Below are 22,963 nucleotides of genomic sequence, written 5' to 3' on the forward strand. Positions count from 1 at the left end.
GCAACTGAAGAGCTGACAAGACAACTGTGAATCATGCCAATTGTTAATAAGTGATGTAAAATCCCAATTCCAGTCTTGGATATGGTGCACATGAACTAAAACACACACACACATACACACACACACGGAGTGAGCCTGGCCAATGCAGAGGGAGCTCTACTAATTAACTAATTAAAAAGTAGAGAGTACATGCCCCCATTAGCATGTGAACTTTTGCCCTTAACAAAGCTGTGTACAAGGAAATGAGTCAAATGACTGAATGCAGAACATTTACTTAGAACAGTAAATACCGCCTGAGTACAACAGCTGAAGAGCTCAGGGATACAGATCTGTTCCAGAAAATGGTTGCTATGGTTGTTCTATCATGCTACCGCCGTATCAGTCTCTCTTAAAGACACAGGAGGGGTTCAGAAGTGTGCCAGAATTAGGGTCAAAGAAGAGGCAATTTCTGTCTCTTCTGTTCAGGTACTGCAAGATCCTCCAGAACAAGCTAGTTTAAAGGCTGCCCCATGTTGCACTCAACACTGGCAAAGCCCCCATAGAGCTTGCAACAGCAGGGAAGTGACAGATTTCAGTACTATTCTGGCTATGTCTCCTCCTGTCCTCACCCCTGCTCAGAACATCCCCAGTGCTTGTGGGGGACAGCAACTGAGGCACCACAAAGTTGTTTGTATTTTGGTTCATGGGATCTGTCTCTTTAACAACAAGGTGAAGTGCTGGACTGTAGAATATGGCTGAACATGTTAGAGCTGTATGTGAGAAAATTCACTGTGTATATTCAGGGAACAGAAGTACCTGGCACTGTAAAGTCCAACAAGGAGCTTGAATTTGATATCATTTATTTTTTCATTTATCTTTTCAAGAAGCAAGACTCATTCTTGAAGGCACAACATAAGGATGTATTTCAGACTAGATGCTTTAGGGGTCAGATTTTTTAAATCAGCATGTCTGGATAATTTGCATCCAAGCATTTTAAAAGAGCTGGCTAAGGAACTCACCGGATTCATCATGTCGATCAGTTCTGGAAGAGCAGAGGAATTTCAGAAGAAAGCTTATGTTGTGCCAAAGTAAACAAGACGACCTAAGTGATTACAGATCTGTCACAATCCCAGGCTGCTAGAACCTACATGGCTGGAACCATAGGGACTTATATCTGATGACATCTCTGCATCACCACAGGAAGCTCAGGCTAGGTTCCTGCAGGAGGACCATGTGAAGCTGGATTCTCCAGGAATTGCTGCCCCTCAGGACCTGAGTGGCAACCCTTTGCAGCTGATTGACTGGCTGATGCCAGTACTTAAGCCAGGAAGTCATCAAGGGGAACTGTCTGAGCAATACCACAGACTAGTGAAGTCAGTACAAACTAAAATTTCATACAGACAAAAGAAGAAAGTAAGCAATTTTTCAGTAATAAAGTGCCTTTGTATTTTTATGTCTGATTTTTGTAAGCAAGCAAGCAAGTAGTTTTTAGCTGAGGTAAAACTTCGGTATACCAGACAAATCAGATTTCTGAAAGGTAAACAGTAGCTTGGGAACATTGAAAACCATTGTCCTAGAGGCTGTAGTGGAAGGGCACCGAGAAACAATGTTTCAATGTGACACAGCCCACCCCCCATATTCTTCCCAATAATTTTTGCATTCCTTTGTTGGAACAGTGTGACCTGGTGGCTGAGGTGCCTTAGCTTGTCCTCTGAATGCTATCAGAAAATGTGTCTTCAAGTTTCCCCAGTTTGTCCAGATCATTTTTAGTTATAACCCTATCCTCCAAAGCACTTGCCACCCTTCCATTTTTGTATAATCTGCAAACTTTATAAATATACTTTCTACGCCAGGGTTACTCAACTTTGGAAGCCCCGGAGGCCACAATGATACTCACAGCACATGATAAGGGCCACAACTTAAGTGTGGTTGCATATACATGCAAATATATATGCAAATATATGCAAATAGCTTATTTTACACTGATGGGCATAAATTCAAAGATTAAGGCAAGACTACACAACACGCCAGCCCCATTTAAGTCAGTTCAGCTGATATTAATAAAATGCAATATTTAACTGATTTCCACCCATATGACAGCACTTTTAATCAGCAATGACAGTCCAGGAATTTAACTACTAAAACGCATATCAACAGAAGACCATTATATTCACTCACTGCTGTGGAGCATGTTCCTAGCAGAGGCCATATTCAAAGGATCCCACCTGTGGGCCACGTGTTAAGCCCCGCATAAACCCAAACTGCACTCTGGACGGCAAACTAACGGGCCGTGAGCCGCATGTTAAGTAGCCCTGCTCTACAGCATTATCTAAATCATTGATGAAATCAATGATGAATCATCAACAAACAGGTGTGTTTTAAGAGGAGTCTTGCAGGGATCGGTTCTTGGTCCAGCAGTATTTAATAATTTTATTAACGACCATCAAATCATCACTGATAAATTTGCAGATGTCACATAAACTGAGAGTATGGTAAATAATAAAGAGGAGGTGGCCCTGAGACAGAGCAATCTGGGTCATTTGGTAAACTGGGCACAAGCAAGCAATATGCATTTTAATAGGGCTAAATGTAAATGTACACATTTAGGAACAGAGAACGAAAGCCAGTCCTATAGGATGGAGGAAAAAAGTTTGGAGGGTATGGTGGATAATTAGTTGAACATGAGTCCCCAATGAGACACATTGAGCTAATGTAGCCAAAAGAGGTAATACAATTCTAGGGTGCCTAAACGGGGGAATCTCCAGTAGAAGTAACAAGATAGTGTTGATAAATTGGAGAGGGTTCAGAAAAGAGCCATGAGGATGATTAAAAAATTAGAAAATATGCCTTAGAGTCAAGGAGATGCTAATCAATCACTGCATCTATTTCACTTAACAAAGAAAAGGGTCAGGACAGGAATAACTTGATTACAGTCTAGAAGTACCTAAACAGGTACTTGATCGTGGGCTTGTAAACCTAGAAGAGGAAGGTCTAACACAATCTTGTGGCTGGAAGTGGAAGTTGGACAAATTCAGACTGGAAATTAATCATACATTTTTAATAGAGAGTGACTAACCATTGGAACAATTTATCAGTTCTGCATCAATGACAATTTTTTAAATCAAGACTGGATTTTTACTAAAAGACATTCTCTGGAAATTATTTTTGTTAAATATTTCAGGCATGCATTATACTGTGGTCCCTTCTGACCTTGGAATCTATGGACATGTCTACACTACATGACCCCGTCGACGGAGCCATGTAGATGAGCTTTGTAGACATAGCAAAATGAAGCGGCGATTTAAATAATCGCCACTTCATTTACATCAAAATGGCTGCTGCGCTGTGCCAATCAGCTGTTTGTCGGCTCAGCGCAGTAGTCTGAACGCTTGGCAACCAACATCAAAAGCCTTTGTCGACCGCCCCGTTATGCCTCGTGGGATAAGGTTTACCGGGGTGGTCGACAAAGGCTTTTGATGTCGACCGCCGAGTGTCCAGACTACCGCTCTAAGCCGACAAACAGCTGATCGGCACAGCAGCCATTTTGATGTAAATAAAGCGGCGATATTTAAATCGCTGCTTCATTTTGCTATGTCTACAAAGCTCATCTACATGGCTCCGTCAACGGAGCCATGTAGTGCAGCTATACCCTATGGCTGTGTCTACATTGGCATCCCTTTCCGGAAAAGGGATGCTAATGAGACACATCGCAATTGCAAATCCGCGGGGGATTTAAATATTATTCCTACTTTCAAGGAAGGAATAAGAGATCCTCCGGAAAAGGGCTTATTTTCCGGAGAATCATGTCTAGACTGGCACTTTTCTCCGACTTATCCCCAAGCCGGAAAAAAGCGGCAGCCATGTAAATGCAAATGCCGCGGGGGATATTTAAATCCCCCGCGGATTTGCAATTACGATGTGTCTCATTAGCATCCCTTTTCCGGAAAGGGATGCCAGTGTAGACACAGCCTACGAGTATAGGATGCTGCTAGTGAGTTACAGAGCTTTTCACGAGGATCACCAGTCTGAATCCAGCCCATATCAGTCATGGCTAAAAGGTGTTCTCACATAATAGATATATGGTGGCCCCTAGGTATCGAATGAGTTTGATGGATCTCATTTTCAACTCCCACATCTCAAAATCACATACATGGTCTATGCTAATTGACGGGCTCGGCAGAGAGGCCAAAAGCTCAGTTTTTTCTTGCAGGTGATGTTTTTTAAACCTTTAAATCATTTTCATTGCTCTTCTATGGATATTCCCCAATTTGTCTACACCTTTCCCGAAGTCTGGTCCCCAGAACTGGCCAGAATACTCCCAATGAAGCCTTATCAGTGCTGAGTAGAGCAGAAGTATTATAATACTCCTGCAAATCAGAATGACGTTCACCTCTTTTGCAAAAGTATTACATGGTTCACTCCTATTTACTTTGTGATCCACCATAAAACCCTGATCTTTTTCTGCAGTATGCTTTCCTAAGCAGTCATTTCCCCTTTTGTATTTGTGCAGCTGATTATTCTTTTCTAAGTGTAGTACTTCACATGTGGCTTTATTGAATTTCATCATATTTATTGCAGAACATTTCTCCAGTTTATATTGATCATTTTGAATTCTAATCCTGTCCTCCAAAGCACTTTCAACCTCTCCCAGACTGGTTTCATCCGCAAACTTTATAAGTGTATCCTCTATGCCATTTTCAAAATAATTTACAAAGATACAGAACAGACCCAGATTCAGGTCAGATTCCTCCAGGACCCTACTTAATATGTTCTTCCAGCTTGATTGTGAACCGTTAATAACTACTCTGAGTACATTTTTCCAACTAGTTGTACACCCACCTTCTAGTAGATTAATTTAGGCTATATTTCCCTAGGCTTATGATACAGTCATATGAGTATCAAAAGCCATATTAAACTTAAGACACATTATATCTATTGCTTGCCCATTATCTACTCTGTCAAAGTATATTAGGTTAGTTTGACATGACTTGTTCTTGAGAAATCCATGATGACTATTACTTATCACTATTATCTTCCAGGTGCTTACAAATTGATTGTTTGTTTGATTTATTTGATCCATTATCTTTCCATGTATTGAAATTAGGCTGTCTAATCCTTATTCTTCTTTCTACAGACAGGTACTGCATTTGCCCTTTTCCAGTTCTATGGGATCTCTCCTATCTTCCACAACTTCTCAAAAATAATTGCTAATGGCTCAGATCTCTTCAAACAATTCGTTAAGTACACTAGGAACTATTCATCAGTCCCTGATGAGGTGAAGACATCTAACTTGTCTAAGTAATTCTTACATTTTTTCCTTTACTAGTTTAGCTTTGGATACTATCCCAGCTATACTGATGTTCACTGTTGTTAGTTGTTGAATCATTGCTAACCTTTTTAGTGAAAAGTGAAACAAAAAAGACATTTAATACTATGGCCATTGCTGCTTTTTCTGTTACGGTATGTCTACACAGCAGGGCTTAACTTGAATTAAGCTATACAAATTGAGCTACATCAATTGCATAGCTTATTTCGAAATAGGGAGCATCTACACAGCACTTATTTCAAAATAGAGCACTCTTCCTCTAACTTCTCTTACTCCTTGTACAATGAGGGTTACAGGAGTTGAAGTAAGAAGTCTTCCAGCTTGACAGTATTTCAACATTATTTTGAAATAACTGCCTGCTGTATAGACACACACTAAGTTATTTTAAAATAACACTAGTTATTTCGAAATGATGTTGCTGTGTAGATATACCCAATTGGTCTTCCTCCTGCTTGAGTGATGGGCCTACTCTATCAGTACATACCTCTACTGTACATGTCGAATATTTTCTGTTATTCCTTATGCCCCTAGCTAGTTTAATCTCATTTTGTGCCTTATCCATTCTAATTTTGTCCCAACATGTGTATGGTGATTTTATTATCTTCATTCTTCATAATTTGACCTTGTCTCCACAATTTGGATTATTCTTTTTTGAGTTTCAGGTTGTTTCAGGTTCTCCTGGTCTTTCACTGGATTTCCTATCCTTCCTGTGCTTTGGGACAATTTGTCTTATGCTCTTAATAATGTCTCTTTAAAAAAACTGCCAACTCTCTTGAATGATTTTCCCTTAGACTTGCTATCCTGGGGATCTTATCTACCTCTTCTCTGAGTTTCCTAAAGCCAGCAATTTTTTAAGTCCATTCTGCTTTTTTTCCTTTGAATTGTTTCTGAGAATTGTGAACTTGATCATTTCATGATTACTTTCACCAAACTGCCTTCCACCTTGAATTTCCATCTTCAGATGTGCAAATGAACACATTAAATAATTTACCTAAAATGTCATACATGGAGCTGCATCCAAACCCCGTCCCATTGAAAATTATTTATATCTTTCTCTAGTGGCTGGAGTCCTAGTTTCTCTTACAGTTAGTAAAGGCCTGTAATTTTGATACTGAAGTTCCTGATTGATATAGCCCCTATGTCATATATATAAAGTAAAGCAGGTGACTGCAGTGTCTACACACAGGGATCCATTAGAACAGTGGTCCCCAACGCGGTGCCCGCGGGCGCAGTGGCGCTCGCCGGGGCATTCGTGTGCACCTGCCAACAACCTGGGTCGGCCCCGCCCCCGGCGCACGGAAGGCGCCGGCCCCAGGTGCACGACATGCACCGGCGCTGGGTGCACGGCGCTCGGGCTGCCCCAGCCCCGGGGCACATGTGGGCGCTCGGGCGCGTGGTGCTCGAGCGGCGCCAGTGCCAGCCCCAGGCGCGTGGCTCGGGAGGCAGCGCCGGCCCCAGGCCCACGGCACAAGGCGCTCGGGCGGCCCCAGCCCCGGCCCTAGGGCACACGCCGGCGCCGGGTGCAAGGGCATCTCAGTCCACTGGCGTGCCCCCGGACGCGTGGCCCTGCCCCTGGGCGCCCGGCGCATGAGTGGCCCCCACCTCCCGGGCGCCCGGCGCGTGAGTGGCCCCCACCTCCCAGGCGCCCGGGAGCCTCTAAAGGTTGGGGACCACTGCATTAGAATGACTACTCATTAGGGACTGTCCTTAAATCTGACTGTACTCATTCAGGACTGTTCTTAAATCTGTGTGTTGTAGGGGGCTAAAAATATTAAATAAAACAGGAAAACGGATGCTGAGGAGAACTATGAGTGCTTCTATTAACTTTGTATGCAAATTAATGTGATAATGTACTGGCAACCTGTATTTGAGAGGAGATGGTGTCCTTGTACTATTGAAGATACGGAATCCAGCTCTCACAGATCCTTAAGGAAGTAAAAATCTAGTCATTCTTTGATACAGAGGAAGTCCTGAAGAGAGAGGGGTTAACTTGATGAGCATCTTCACCACCCTCCTCTCCCCCAGTTCAGTCCAAGAGTCTCCAAACATATCCTACCCTCTCCCATTTCCTCTCCTTGGTCAGAAGGATGATCACCAGCTTGGGATGCATCTGGTAGCCGTCCTCACTGAAGGACAAATTCCTGCCTTCAAAGGTGACATTAATCAGGTACCTAGAAGACAGAGAAAAGACACAAGATGTTAAACACATAGAAACTGCAACAGAACAAGGACCTGCCTCCCTGACCACAGTTTAAATGAGGGTTGGACTTAGAACAACAGGAAGAGAATCAGAGTAAATGGGCGAAGGAGGAGTGACAGCGGAGTAACAGGAGAGCAGGTACTCAAGGAGTCAAGAGGAACAGACAGACCTAGGCACTTCCCACACAGCATTACTGGTTGCTGTGATAGGAGGATCACTATCCTCTCTGGTTCTAACTTGCTGTGTGACTAGGAACTACCACAATCACATGAGTGCAAGCATGCTCACAGCACTGAATGCCTCCTCCCAGATAGGGTCTATTCCTCATTATCTCTCAGAGAGGCATCTCCTTCGCATACCATTAATGATGGACATGGTACTAGGGCACGGAGATAGAGACAGTCATTTCATCAGGTGGCCAGCTAATGAGGCAGGGACAGGGGCTGCAAGGAGTGGAGAAAGGAATGTGAAATGTGCATCTAGCGGCCCTATTTAAGTCCCATTGATATCAGTGCACTTTTTGGCATTGACTTTCAATGGCAGCAGAACTGGGCCCAAAGCGTCTTTCCAAGACATAGGATTAATCCAAAGAACAAAGCCTCCAATTACCAGTTAAAAGTCCCTTTCTCTAAGAATGGGCTAGAGAACTCATTGTAGGTAGTGGGATCAAACAGTAAAACTCACAAACACAACCAGCCAACCAAATCCTTGGAGCACCTTCTCAAACCCTCATTTTGTCTATATAGTGGGTACCTTGTTTCTGAGCTGCCCAGTACAGTCTTGGGCCATCCCATAATAAAAACAGAAATGGTCTATTAAACCAACTGGGCCTCGTCCTCATTGACACTATGATCACTTTGCACCACTCTGGCATTGACAATAGCTTTCAAGGAAACATCACTTGCAGTTATACTCACTTTTAAGGGTCCTTTACACTGCCAACGCATTTTAAAGAGGCCTTGGTGTATCTGAGAATCAGGTCTATTATTTTTAACCAGTATGATGTTCAAGTGACATGTTTTATTTTAAAATTAGTCTGTGGAAGTGAGGGAGAGGAAATATATATTTCATAGACCGGGGGCCTCCAAGAAATATTTGGCAGTCTCCCCTATTTGTATATTTTACTTCAACCTCACAATCCTATTGCCACAGAGTTAGAACTTGTCATTACCCACATGCTATATTACAAGTATTACATAATCATAAAAGCTAGAGGTGACCATCTTGTCTGCAGGTTTGGCTCCAGCAACTTTTTTGGTGTTTTGTCCAGTCCCATTTTAAAATTACCAGGGCAGTGTTTCGACCACCTACCTCAAAAGACTCTTCCACTCTAATATGCCACTGAGATGCTGGCAGACCAGGTGCCAGCTCATGCCAAGCATCCCAGAACTCAGTGGAACACTGACAAATACACAGCAGAAATCAGCCTGGCTCACTTATATGTTAATGTGGTTCAAGTAAGTATTAGAATTGTAAATATGTGCTTGGAGTTTTGACTTTACAGAATGCTTGTAATCTCACTTGTAACATCTATATCCTATATTGTATGATAATATTTAAGCATTTGTATTATAAGTCTCTGTAACTGTGTAAATCACCAGACAGGAAAGGATTAACTCATATAAAGAGCTGAGCTCCTACTGAAAGCACTATATACTTCCTAACAAGGATGACCCATTAATACCAAGTGAACAGTTGTGGGACATTAAAGAGGACAAAAGACTGTTGATTGTTCTTCAATCACCATCTCTATGAAATGAGATATGCATATGAATTCTTCCCATTTGCTGAGTTTGCAGCTCAAAGAACAAGGGGGAAGGCCATAAAATCTCCTAACAAGACACAACTATATCTCATTGCTAATTGACTCTGGAACAGATTTCTAGGCATAAGAAAACGATCCCCAGCTGCTTAGCTTGGGTTAGCCCTCAGGGACATACAGAGCTTGCTGATTAAAGAAACTCACTTTGTGTATGTGCACTTACCAGCTTTAACCTTGTAAATTACTCTCTAGTTTCCTTTTCCTCTTTAATAAATCTTTACATAGTTTACTATAAGATAGGCTACAAGCATCTTTATTGTGAGGCCTAAAGTGCAATTGACCTAGGGTAAATTATGGGTCCACTGGGAGTGAGAGTAACGTGAATACTGCTGTGATTTGTAGTATAAGGGACCATCTATATCAGAAAAGAATGCCTGCTTGAGTGGCTCCGTGTGCCCAGTGAAACCGTCTGTAACTCCATGTTAAAGCTGTTATAGTGCCTACGGAGAATACACCTGAATACTGGTTGTCAACAACTAAGTATAGAGCTTGCAACCAGTTTGGGTTTTGTGCCCTGGATACTAAAAGTCTGCCCTGAGGTTGGCACTCACTCTTGAGCCATAGGACACCTGACAAAAACACGGTTAGGAAATGTTTCCTGATACTCCAGTTAAGTTTTCCCCTTCTTTGTACTTAAGCTAGTCTAAAAAAATTCCTCTTCCTTTGAAATATTTAAAACTCTAAATATTTGTAGATTATTATCATTAGTAACCCCATAGTAATTTAACCAAATGGTGGTGTATAGAACTGGCAACATTGTTGAAAAGCAACTAACAATTTTAGGTGTCCCCCTTTATGGGTGCTCAATTGGAGTCCAAAGGGCCTGATTTTCAGAAGGTGGGTGTGTATCATTTTCTAACACTCTGGCCTCTTTTATGGTCAGTTTAGTCAGACACCCAAAATCACTAGTCAGCGTGTAAAATCTTGGCCTTGTAATGTCTGGAACATTTCCTCACGCTGTAAGTCATCCTGTCTCAGAGTCACTTTTGTTGCTTTTCCCTCAATTCCCTCTAATTATTGTGCATCATTCTGGTACTAAGGAGTACCAAACAGCACACAGCATTCTAAATGAAAGGCTACCTCAGAGCACCAACAAAAACTGATAAGATCCCTTTAGAGTGAAACCCTCCTGAGAACTATTTCAGTGTGAGTTAGCGGGCAGCTTTGTTTAGGTGGTTAGAAAACAATGGCAAATCAAAGAGATTAACTATGCATCAATACTAGATATATCTCACAGCCTCCCAAGAGCAATACACAATGGGAGGAATCTCAATCCTCATAGCCTGGAGACAGCAGGAAACTTCATGGAAATCAGCAAGAGTTATTTGACAACACAGTTTCTTTTCTTTTTGTTTTTCATTGCAAATATCAGAATTATAATAATAATTAGGGAGGAACCAAGAGTTGCACTGAGATTTGCACCTAAAGCATCACTAAAATCCCTCTGTTTCACACTTTAATGACTGAATTTAGTCTCCAAAATTGGCACAAGAACTCTTCAGAGAGTTCTCTTTCTACCTCCGAAGTAACACATTTACCAGCTTTTGCCAAGGGACTACTTAAACATGCTCCCTCCAGGAAATGTTGCCCTGCTTTGCTTACATTTCTGCAGATCCTTCTATCTAAACAACTACTGTACAGTACCCATGATCTCCACTCCTTAGACACATAGATCTGCACATTCTAATTGTATCTCTGATGTAGGCCATTTTTTAAATGTTAAAATTAAACCCACAATTACTCTCCTTTGATAGGACAAAGGACTTGCACTACGCCACAATTACCCAAATGGATTTGCTCAGATCTGTTAGCTACTTCCTGGTCAGTACAGAGAGATATGCTGGTAGCTGAGGGTATTGGGGATGGACTGTGATAAGGAGACAGGCCTCTGGGTATGGGTATTGGTTAACAAGGATGTGGGGGGAATGAGCGGCTGAGCAGGAATGTACGAGGGACCCAAGGCAGAAGAGGCTTGTGTGAAGGGTAAATGGGGGCCTACAGCTATGTAGAGGGCCTGGGGTGATGGAAGCCCTGCGTGTCTGCACCAATGTATTGGTGTTTGAAGAACTCTCTGACACAGCAAACCAATATGACAGCAAGGCCCAGGGAGCTGCCTTGGAAAGTGTCCCAAGTAACCTTGACCTCCTCCAACCAGCCACACCCAAGTAAGATCCACTTTCTGCCAGAAGCCCTCAAAACATCACCTCCCCCAAGCAAGGAGCTGAGTGGGAATGAGAATATAGGGGTGAGCAGAGGGACTGCTCAGCATCTCTGCACTGAGGCATCAGCTATGGAGGGAAGAGACTGGTGTAGTGGGTGGTAGATGAGGGCGAGGCAATTCAGAGAAGATGAAATCATGGTTGTAGGTTTCAACGGTTGGGCGAGGAGTTAACTAGTGATTTCCTGGGAAGGAGGGAGAGTTAAGCATTAGCTGATGATACAGGCACTTGAGCAATCTTAATTGCCTTTTAAAAAAGCTTTTTGTTTGGTGGAATAATCATAATATATGCATTTCTCTAGTACCTCATTTCAAACATTAAAAGGTAAAAACCCCTACCTTCATTTACACCTTGTGCTACCCCTCTGGGTTCAGTGGAGCTGCCAAGAATGCATGGGCAGACCCTGTCTTTAGGGAATTAAGATGCACGCAATATTATCCTCATTTTACAGATGAGCAAACAGGAACTAAAAAGGTATGTGACTTGACCCATGTCACAAATCAAGTCACTGGAAGAGCCCATAATAGGACCCAAGAGGCCTGACTTCCAGTCCTGTGCTCCATCCCCTAAGCTGCATTCACTTTCCTAAATTTGAGTTTGTCAGCATTACTGGTTAATGGTGAGTGGTTCCAAAACCCTGTGGAACAGGAAATAGAGCATTAAAATCATACAGAATGGCCAATTTGGGACTCGATGGTTGCAGAGGAGTTACTATGACAACTTAAATGGCTTCAGCTAGTGATGGGGAAAACATGGGGAAATTAATGTTTTTAAAGAAAAAAAAAGATAGCTGAATTTTTCTGAGCCTCAGATATAGGTTTGAAGGGAATGAGTTGGAATTCTGAGCTAATTCCGCCTCTCGTTTCCAGTTGCTTGAGAGCAGATTTTTTATTCGTGGAGTTAGAGACAAGGTGAGCTGCATTGGAAAATGATCCAGCTCGGACAGTAGAGGTCTCTCTCCAACACACGCATGCCCCCCCCCCCCCACCCCCACCACACACACATACACGTACACACGCACGCACTCCTGTGTTCTGTCATTCCATGTTACAGTCAGAAGCGACGTACAGCCAGTCTGAAAATGGCCCAATTATCCCAATATCTGCTGTGTTCCCTAATTAGGCATAAAAATTAAAAACCACTCCACTGGCAACATCTTCTCTCTGAGTGGCAGGGTATGAAAGAGAAATAAAGGAAGAAATGGGAGGACACTAGGAGAGGGAGGAAAGAGAAATGCAGAAAAATGTATCTCTAGGCAAGTATGTGCTCAGCATAGCAAAATAGTGACAGAAATGTAGCATAGCAGTGAGGATTAAGGTGGAGAATGTGGTAGGAGGGTAACATCAACCCCTGTGTGGTGACTTGTTAATCAGCAGAGGGCAGCAAAAGTTGGTGAGACTGAGTCACAAAAGAGAAGCAAGAGGCACCAGCGTGCATGCCTTTTACCTGCTGAGATCTTTGCACTACAGGACACCATTTTTTCTGTGGAGAGGACTAGAGTACAACCCCAGACAGAAGATACCATCAATTGGAACTGCATTCAGTGAGTTACACACATATAAAACAGAATAGGGCCCAGGAATGAAGCCTTGACATCATTCTAGATTAGACACGTGCTCTGCTAAAACGGTCCCAAGCCCCAGAGTTCTAACCAATGCCCTTCAATCTAGATTTTGGCACTCCGTGGTAGTCCTCAACCACCACATACTACTTTGTCAATATACCTCATTACTGCACCTCCTGCTTCTTCATTCCTAGGCTTATCCTGAACAGATGGTCAGTACTTTTGGTGCATTTACTGGACAAACAAATGGGAAATTGGGATAATCACATTCATCTTCACTTGTGAATTTTGGTCTCCAAAGGCAAGTGATGTAAGGATGAGGGACAAACACAGCCCACTGCATCTCTCAATAGCCCTACAACTCTTCATCCAGCCCGTACCTCTTCCCGTAGATAGTTAGTTCTCAAATGCCCTTACAATATCACCAACATTTCCATCTATACTCAAGATGAGAATCAGATAATGTAGTTAACAAAGGAAAATAACCCACCTTTCCCCTCACTACTGAATCAAACCTGATTCCCAAATTTTTTAAAGGTACAAAGTCATTTTGGATAACATTCCTCCCCCACCATTTTTTAAAACTTCCAATAACCCCTCTCTGCTTCTAGATTTTGGCTAGGGCTCAACATCCTCAAATATTGGAAACATATTGTCATGAGTACCCCAAGCCCACTTGGCGATACCCAAAATCTCTTGAGACAGGCTGTTATCATGAGATGTCGAGTCCAATTACACAAACCAAGGGATTGGGATTAATTTGTCTGAGCGCTAGATTTGCCTTCAGAGTACAGGCAGTCCCCGACTTACGCAGATCCGACTTATGTCGGATCCGCACTTACGAATGGGGCTTTCTCGCCCCGGAGCTCACAAGCAGCGATCAGCCACCTTGACCTCCGGGGCAAGAAAAGCTGCTCCCGGTGCCCCTGATCTGCTGGAGACGGTCCCCAGCAGACCAGGGGCACGGCGAGCAAACCCGCAGCCGTGGCGGGGTCCCGCGCTTCTGAGGCTTTGCTCTGGCTAGAGGCTTCCCATACAGAGCAGGGCTGGGGAAAGGCAGGCAGAGCTGGGGAAGCTCTGACCAGACAAGCTCCCAGGCTGCAGAGCCTGAACCAAGGTCTGAGGATACTAGGATTGCAGGGAGGCAGCCTGGGCAGCAAGTCCACACACCCCTTACCAATGATGAGTGGCCATTGCAGACTGCAGTTTGCCCCCGTGTCAAGAGCTAGATGGTGACTGGCAGTAGGGTCACTGAGGCAAGGTGGGCATGGGGGTAGAGGGTTCCCTGAGGGGGAGGACCCCCGAGTATAGGGGCACTGTGGCAGGGCAGTATTCAGAAGGGAGGATACCACAGTCTGGGAGGGATGTGGGTCCTAACACAAAGTGGTGGAGAAAAAAATGGTAACAGGAGGCAAGACACTGGCTGGAAGGAGATGCTCCAGGGCTGCAGAGCTAATTCCTAGGGTGACCAGTAGGACGGGCTGTGGTGGTGAGTCCCCTCGAGTTACACCAGAGCCTATGATCAGGTCACCCCTTCCCCCCCCCCCCCCCCCCGGAGTCTGGGACTCCAACCTTTTTTTAAACAAAAAACAAATCAATCTTTTTTGTCTGAATTCACTAAAATGTTCACACGTTTTGAGTTAACTGATTTTCCCCAGTATCTCTTTTGAGTGAAGCAGTTTGTCAAAACATGGTTTTTTTTCCGCAAAAAGTTTCAGTATTGACAAATCAGCATTCCACCTCTTCCCCGCCCAAAAAAAAAAACCCTCAAAAACTTCCTGACCTGCTCTACACCTGAATTTTTGGTGCTTAACCCAACTGATCTGCTGGGCCTTTTGTATGTTCACCCATCTTTCATTCACCCCATACTCCACCAGCATTCTGTGCCACACTTGCTGTTGCTGTACTGATGACTTGTACAGCTGAGAAATGCAAACACATCTGGCCACTTTTATGGAACATCTGGGTGTTGTCAGGTGCAATTTATGGCAAAACAATTCCATGCAGAAAGCCCAAGCAATGCTTATTTAACATGGTATGGGCCCAGGACTCTGCTTCCTTCTGCAAGAAACAAACAAAACAGCAGAAGCCATTTTATTATCAGATGAAATTTTAAAAGAACTGTCTTTCAGTCTGTATCTTTCACTCCTTTCCATCTCTTGCTTAAATTTTCCACTGAATTAGATGAGGTTTACAGAGAAAAGTGGGGCTGCGAGGGGATTGGCTGAAGCCTGACATAGTGCAGGTGTCCTGGGAACACGCAGCCAGAAAAGCAGCCCAAGTTACAGGCACTTTGTGACTAGCGAAACTAACCCTCACTACTGGTGGAAGTGAGTCATTTAGAACTAAGGGCAGCTTTGTACAATTCTCCTTGCCTATTCATGCAGTCGTCTCTATTTATTTATTTTAATGGGTGAGTATAACATCATTTTTTCAGTCTCATCAATCAACATGAAAAAAGGGTAAAATGAGCAGATTAGGTGCCTGGGCTGGTGAAGCTCCTTAAGATCCTTTAGGCTAAATGGCACTGTAGAAATGTAAGACATTTGTTTAGTTTATATGTGCTATCAACTTCTATGTAAAATATGTGAAACTGGTGTAAATGGATGTAGCCTCCCTGTTTTCAATGGCCTTACACTGGTTTAGGCCAGCAGAGGCTCAGGCCCATAGTTCTGGGTTTCCTGATGCTTTATCCTGACTTGTGAAATGTTCATTTCTAATAAAAGGGACATTATCACTTGTGCCTTATTGCTATTTCTCCATTATCTCCTTGAAGACATTTTTTTAAAAATGTGTGCTAATAGTTCCATATTATTGCTACTGCACCATGTTCTTGCAGGACAAATGGAGTTAAGTATGAGCATTTTCCATTACTCCTGCAATAGAAATACATGTACCAATAGAAGTTAACTTTGGGGTTTTGCATTTTTCCTCTGCCTATTTATTTTCAGTGAATTTATCACTTGGGAAAAATGCTGAAATGACAGCACCTGGTGACAGTGTTCGTATTTATCCCCAGAATCCATACAGCATGGACTATGGCAGGGCAAGTTTCCCATACACACTGTGCAGTTCTAACTAAAGGAAACTGTCCCTGGGAATGAAAGAGAAGTTCGGTTTCCATGGCCCCGGTGTCCTCTGCTTCTCTATTGCTTCTCTATTGAGAGCCCTAACAAAAATGCCTCTCTCATGCAAGTGTAATAGTTTAATGGTGGTTTCTGCCACACAGATACCTGTCCACTGGGAACTGTACTGAGATGGAATTCATGGCTACTGAATGGCCATCAACTGGTAACAACTTTCAGGCACTGCCAGCCTGGAGAAGGACTGGTGTTTGATCTAAAGATGAAAAGCCTTATTATCCCATAATCTCCCTGAGCCATCCATTCCCCTCAGTAACTTCTCTTCACCCACCAAAGAACATCCAGGGCCTGATTCTCCAGAGCCTTGCACCTGGTGGAACTGATTATGCCTTGGAGGGAGTAGGTGAAAGTTAGGCCTGCCATGCTGGCGGATCACATATCAAAGTCTCCAGAATAAACACGGAGCTGGAATCAGTCTGTCTCACTTGTGAGTCAGTAGTGATAAAAACAAGTATTAGAATTATAAGAATGTTTTAAGGGTATGTCTAGACTACATGGCTCCATCGACAGAGCCATGTAGATGAGTTTACTAGACATAGGAAAATGAAGCGGCGATTTAAATAATCGCCGCTTCATTTACATCAAAATGGCTGCCACGCTGTGCCGATCAGCTGTTTGGTGGCACAGCGGGGCAGTCTAGACGCGCCGCAGTCGACAAGGGAAGCCTTTGTCGACCACTCCAGTATGCCTCATTAAGGCTTCCCTTGTCAACCACGGCGCGTCCAGACTGCCCCACTGTGTCACCAAACAGATGATCGGCACAGCGCAGCGACCATTTTCATGTAAATGAAGAAGCAATTATTTAAATCGCCGCTTCATTTTCCTATGTCTAGTAAACTCACTTACATGGTTCCATCGATGGAACCATGTAGTCTAGTCATACCCTTAAACTACATCTAGACTGACATGATTTTCTGCAAATGCTTTTAACAGAAAAGTTTTCCGTTAAAAGCATCTGCAGAAAAGAGCGTCTAGATTGGCACGGACGCTTTTCCACAGAAGTACTTTTTGCCAAAAAGCGTCCGTGCCAATCTAGACGCGGTTTTGCGCAAGAAAGCCCTGATCACCATTTTCACGATTGGGGCTTTTTTGCGCAAAACAATACCGCGTTGTCTATACTGGCCCTTGTGAGCAAAAGCATTTGCACAAGAGGGCTTTTGCCCTAATGGGAGCAGCATAGCATTTCCGCAAGAAGCACTGATTTCAGACAGTAGAAAGTCAGTGTTCTTGCGGAAATTCAAGCGGCCAGTGTAGACAGCTGCTTTTGCGGAAAAACTTGTCAGTCCAGACACAGCCTTAGTGTTTATGGAATGCATGTAAGTTACTGCATGCATTAATCTCTCTTACAACATCCGCCTCCCATACTGTAAGATAATATTTAGCATGTGCATTGCAAGCCTCTGTAACCATGTAAATCACCAGTCAGGAGAGAGACATTAACTAATATGAAATGCTTGTCTCTCCCAGAAGGTGTTATGCACTGTCCCACAAGGAAGGCCCAGAGACAGGAGACTGTGTGGATCATTAAAGAGGAAAAAAGTCTTTATTAATTTACTTGCACCTCCCCCCTGAAGATGAGTCACACAAATGAATTCCTCCTCATCAGCTGAGTTTGCAGCTCAAACCACAAGGGGGGGAATGGAATAAAAACCCCTACCAAAGAAGAACTATATCTTTGTGCTGCCTGGACTCTGGAGAGTAAGGATTACTAGGCATAAGCAAACTGCCTAGCCTGTATTAGCCCTAAAGGACACACAGTGTTTGCTAATTATAGAACCTTCTATTACCTTTTAAAACTTACCACTGGAACTCATTTGTGGGTGGGTACCTGCTTTAACCTTGTAAATAACTCTGTTTTCCTTTTCCTGTGGACTAAATCTTTAGGTAGTTTATTATAGGATTGGCTAGAAGTGTCGTCTTTGGTGTGAGATCTAAAGTGCAACTGACCTGGGCTAAGTGACTGGTGCATTTGGACTGGCTGCATCCTGAATATTGCTGTGAAACAATCTATCACAAATATAGGCTTCCCTTGGTGGCAAAACAGACCAGAATGCTGGAGAAGACTGAGACTCCTTGTTTGTGCCATTATATAATGCCTAAGTAGTTTACACCTGATTGGTTGGTGAAATCACTCACAACCAATTTGGGATTTATGCCCTGGTTCCTAGAGTATACCACGAGGTAGGTATTCATGCCCTTGAATAATTACGGTCAGCTTGACATTGACCTCTTGATCTGGTGGTATTTAATACTCTCTTTGCAGAGGTTTAAATGGCAGTGCAAGCACCTGGTCGTGGAGAATAAGGTTTTAGTAAGAAAAGTAGGTACAGTTCAGGATGGGATGATTTCATTTGGAATAAACAGCAGGCTCAAATCTTCACTTCCCTCCTCATCCCATCAAAAACTAACCCTGAAACCCAGTTCAAACCTCAATTCTGTCCGTGAAAGACTTTGGTCTTTGTATTTGACAAACTTGTTTTTATAAATACCATCCACACCAACACGGACCAAAAATTGTCTATCAAACTTGTTTTCAGTGTAAAAATAGTTTTTCTACTCAAACAAATGTTTTACAGAAGTGTCTGCTTTCCATGGAAAATGTCAACTTTACATCAAAAAACAAGCAACTGAAAATTGAAAAGATTCTGGCCAAAATAGAGACACTTTATATTGGAAGTGCCACTGCAAGTGACATATGGAAGCTGTACTTTGGTTGCCCCATGTCCCCATTCCCCTATCTGGGCCAGGTTCCCAAGCCAGATTTCGTATACGTGATGATGGAGGGCCAACGGCCCCCATGATGCACTTCAGCAAGAAAGGAAACAGATTTAGTCCCTTCAGGGAGCACCAGACAATGACCATATTCCAGATCCTGTTGAGGCTGAACAATCCTGTAAATCTCCTGGGAAATAATCCCATTCTCATAAGCCTTCCTAGCTCCAAAAATTTAGATTACCCGAACATCCAGCCCCTTAGAGCTCACCCCATTGCTAACCGTACAGGGGAGCCTTATGCAAGGCATGAGACAGCTGGTTAGAAGAAACATGAACAAAACGAAACCTTCAGTCAAAACATGGTTCATGTCATATGCCTTCTAGGTTTGTTTGGGGTGGTTTTTTTTAAAGCTGGCTAACTAATTTTTGGGTGTGTTAGTTTTCATTTCTGTAGCTGCCCCATCTTCCTCAGTCAATTGGAATAGATGTTGTAATATATCACTGTTCTCATGAGCATTTCCATCCAAACTGGGAGCTGGAGCACTGGCAATCCATTTCTTTTAAGAAGTACCAGGCAACAAAAGTATGGAAAATCACCAATGTCAGATGTCCTGTCAGTAGATGATAATAACTCCTCGGCACTCACCTAACAGATTCCTGACATAAGGCAAACACAGAAAGGCCAAGAAATGTGCATCAGATCTATTTAACTATCTTTGGTCTTGTCTACAATACACAGTTTTGTGAACAAAACTCAGGTTTTATTTAACCCTCCTGTTACACCAACATAATAAAGTCACATCAACAAGAGATATAGAACCTTTTGCAACAAAGTTAGAGTGATGCATTGTCAGTGTAGACCCTGCTCTTGCTCATGTTGCCCTATGTGGCCTCCAGATGGTGCCCCACAATGTCCATCTTGATCACTCTGGAAAGCAGTTTCTATTCTACATCCAGGTACAGAGGCATGTGCCGCTGTCCTTTTAAAACCCAGATAATTTTTGAAATTCTATTTCCCATTTGCTCAGCATAGGCAGCTCACATCACATTTTCCCAGTTGATCACCCCAGCTTTCCACAGCAAGCAGACTACACCAGAGCTATACCTGTTGGGTCTATGGGGAAAGGAAGCAGTGCAGTCGCAGTTCTGACCCAGACATAGGAACTTTGACACCAACAAGCAGATTGCTTGTGGTATGGATGAGAAGGGACATGAAAGGGACATGTAGCAGTATCATGCTAAGATCTAGAAGTTGAGGCAGGCATACCAGAAGGCAAGAAGAGCCAATTGTTGCCCTGGTGCAGCACCAGAAAAATGCTGCTTCTACAAGGACCTGCACATCATACTTGGCTATGATTCCCCAACACCACCAAGAGTCCTGTGGATACTTCAGGGGACCAAAGGCAGCAGCCAAGACGAAGTTGTGGATGAGGAGTTCATGTTGGAGGAGAATGTGGGGACAGGTGGCAGGCTCATCTGGAAGCATGATGAGCCAGGACCTTGTTTTGTCTCCGAAGGGGTCTAGCCAGCCCTAGCAGTCTGGTTTTGGTATGCCTGGAGCAGCACATAGGTGAGCAACATATGAACCTGGTCAAAAGCGGCACACATGTATGAACTGCATCCTTGCATTTTCATCTTCACTAACTCTCAGGAGGGTGATTTCAGCTTCATTCACTGCTGCCTGTAAAAAATTGTGCCAGCATTCAGAACAGTGTCCATAAGCACCTATACTGGTCTTCTGAAATCATCCAGACCCTTTGTCCTGTCTTGCACATCCTCCACCCGAGTGTATGTAACTGGCATGGATCAAGATTGTGAGTGCACACACTATATTGATTCAGTATATTGTTTCTTTTGCTTCTTCAGATGGGTCCTTAAAGGCCAGATCCCACACACCAATGGAGCACCTCCATCAGATAAGGAGGTGAACAAGGAAGAATAAGGAAAACATGTTTCATGAAGTGGTGCAATTGTCAAAGTAGGCCAACAGCAAACACAAAGAAAGACAAATGAAAAAGTAGAGATTGACAGCCAGGAGTGGAGTCAGGGCCAGGGGTAGATGATAAAGCTCATGGAGGACCAAACAGACACAATAAGGTCCCTGATTACACTGCAGGTGGAACACATCCATGCTCAACTCTCCCTGAAGACCATACAGAATGGCCTTCCTTGCCATTCACCTGCCCCACATTCCCAGTCTATCACAGCACCTTTTGTACTCTACCTGTAAGGCTATTTTCCATAACAATAACTGGACTTACACACAGCTGTGAAATCCTCACTTCAAAGAGTGCTACTCACTGTCACGTGCCCTGTAAAAAATATTAATTTTTGTGTTGCTGTTTAACAAAAATTTAGGTTTACAAAGATGGTGATTATTTCTGACCTACACATTATTGGAGCTCATTGTCAAAATGCTGATTCAAAGCGTTGCTGGTTCAAAAAGCCCTACCATTGAGCCCCTCTAACAAGCCAATTGTCTGGCTGCTCAAAATCAGCTGCCAGGCGATAGATCTCAATGCACCTCACCTGGGAAAACTTTTCCCCCTAGGCTTCACAGATGTTGTGCAGAACACAGCAGACTGCTATGACCATCTAAATATTTTCTTCACTGAGGTCTAACCTGCAAAAAGGCAGCACCAGAAGCCCTTTAATCTTCCAAACAGGTATTCTATGATCATTCTGCACCTCCTGAGTCTGCTGTTGACATGCTCCTTGCTGCTGTTAAGGTTTCCAGTGTAAGGCTTCATGAGCCACAGGAGTAAGAGCTAGGATTGGTGTTTCAGGGTCACTTTAGGCATTTTCACATCCCTAATTGGAATGTTCTGTACTGGTAAGAAAGCCCCTGCATTCAGCTTTCTATACAGGCCAGTTTTTGTGAAGATGCATGCACCATGCACTTCCCTGGCCACCTTATGCTGATGTCAGAGAAATAACCCCAGCATTTTACCAACACCTGCTGTACCATGGAGAAGTAGCCCTTACTGTTCATGTACTCCATTGCAAGTTGGTCTGAGGCCAAAATTGGGATATGTTTGCCATCTATTGTTTCACCATAGTTAGGGAAATCCATTGCTTCAGAGCCATGCACTATTTCCTGCACATTGCCAAGAGCCACAGTCTTTTGTAGCAGGAAGCAATTAATGTCCTTGAGAATTTATATTACCACAACCCCTACAATAGACTTTCCCAACTCCAAATTGATTAATGACTGACCAATAGCATCTGGAATTGCCAGTGACCACCATATACTTTTCCACCATTAGGGCAGCTCTCATTTTGGTGTCCTTGCACACCAGGGCAGGGGTGAGCTTCACACAGAATTCAAGGAAGGTGGCTTTCTGCAAAAAGCTACGGCTCATCATCCCATAACTGCACCACAATCTGATCCAACCAATCTGTGCTTGTTTTCACAAGCCCAGTAGTAACGGTCCACCATGTGCAGCTGCTCCATGAATGCCAACCTCAGTCTTGATTGTTTTTTTTCCCATACCACATGCAGCAGAGTAGGCAGCATGAATACCTGTTCAGATTCACAGTTCATGAAATACTGCAGAACCAGCAGCAATGTGTTCCTGGTTTTGGGACCAGCTCTCTTCAATATAGTCATCAACGATTTAGATATTGGCATAGGAAGTATCTTTATTAAGTTTGCAGGTGATACCAAGCTGGGAGGGGTTGCGACTAATCTGGAGGATAGGGTCATAATTCAAAACGATCTGGAAAAATTGGAGAAATGATCTGAGGTAAACAGGATGAAGTTTAATAAAGACAAATGCAAAGTGCTCCACGTAGGAAGGAACAATCAGTTTCACACGTACAGAATGGGAAGTGACTGTCTAGGAAGGAGCATGGCAGAAAGGGATCTAGGGGCTATAGTGGACCACAAGCTGAATATGAGTCAGCAGTGTGATGCTGTTGCAAAAAAAGTAAACATGATTCTGGGATGCATTAACAGGTGTGTTGTGAGCAAATCATGAAAAGTCATTCTTCCGC

The 22,963-nt window shown here is 43.3% G+C and overlaps 1 protein-coding gene across 4 annotated transcripts in view; it reads right to left on the minus strand.

Annotated features, from left to right (window-relative positions):
* The window catches only part of GRIN2B (glutamate ionotropic receptor NMDA type subunit 2B), a 348,935-nt gene that overhangs the window by 139,282 nt on the left and 186,690 nt on the right, over nt 1-22,963 (minus strand). For all 4 annotated transcript variants that reach the window (XR_012905621.2, XM_075935051.2, XM_089780724.1 and 1 more), the window contains one exon: nt 7,362-7,476. Coding sequence is in view for 3 of the 4 variants with exons in the window: in XM_075935051.2 (XP_075791166.1) it covers nt 7,362-7,476 (115 nt within the window). In the remaining variant the exon portion in view is untranslated. The remainder of the gene's footprint in view (nt 1-7,361; nt 7,477-22,963) is intronic.

The sequence above is a fragment of the Pelodiscus sinensis genome, chromosome 1 (assembly GCF_052426305.1).
Source record: "Pelodiscus sinensis isolate ZL-2025 chromosome 1, ASM5242630v1, whole genome shotgun sequence".
Classification (NCBI taxonomy): Eukaryota; Metazoa; Chordata; order Testudines; family Trionychidae; genus Pelodiscus; species Pelodiscus sinensis.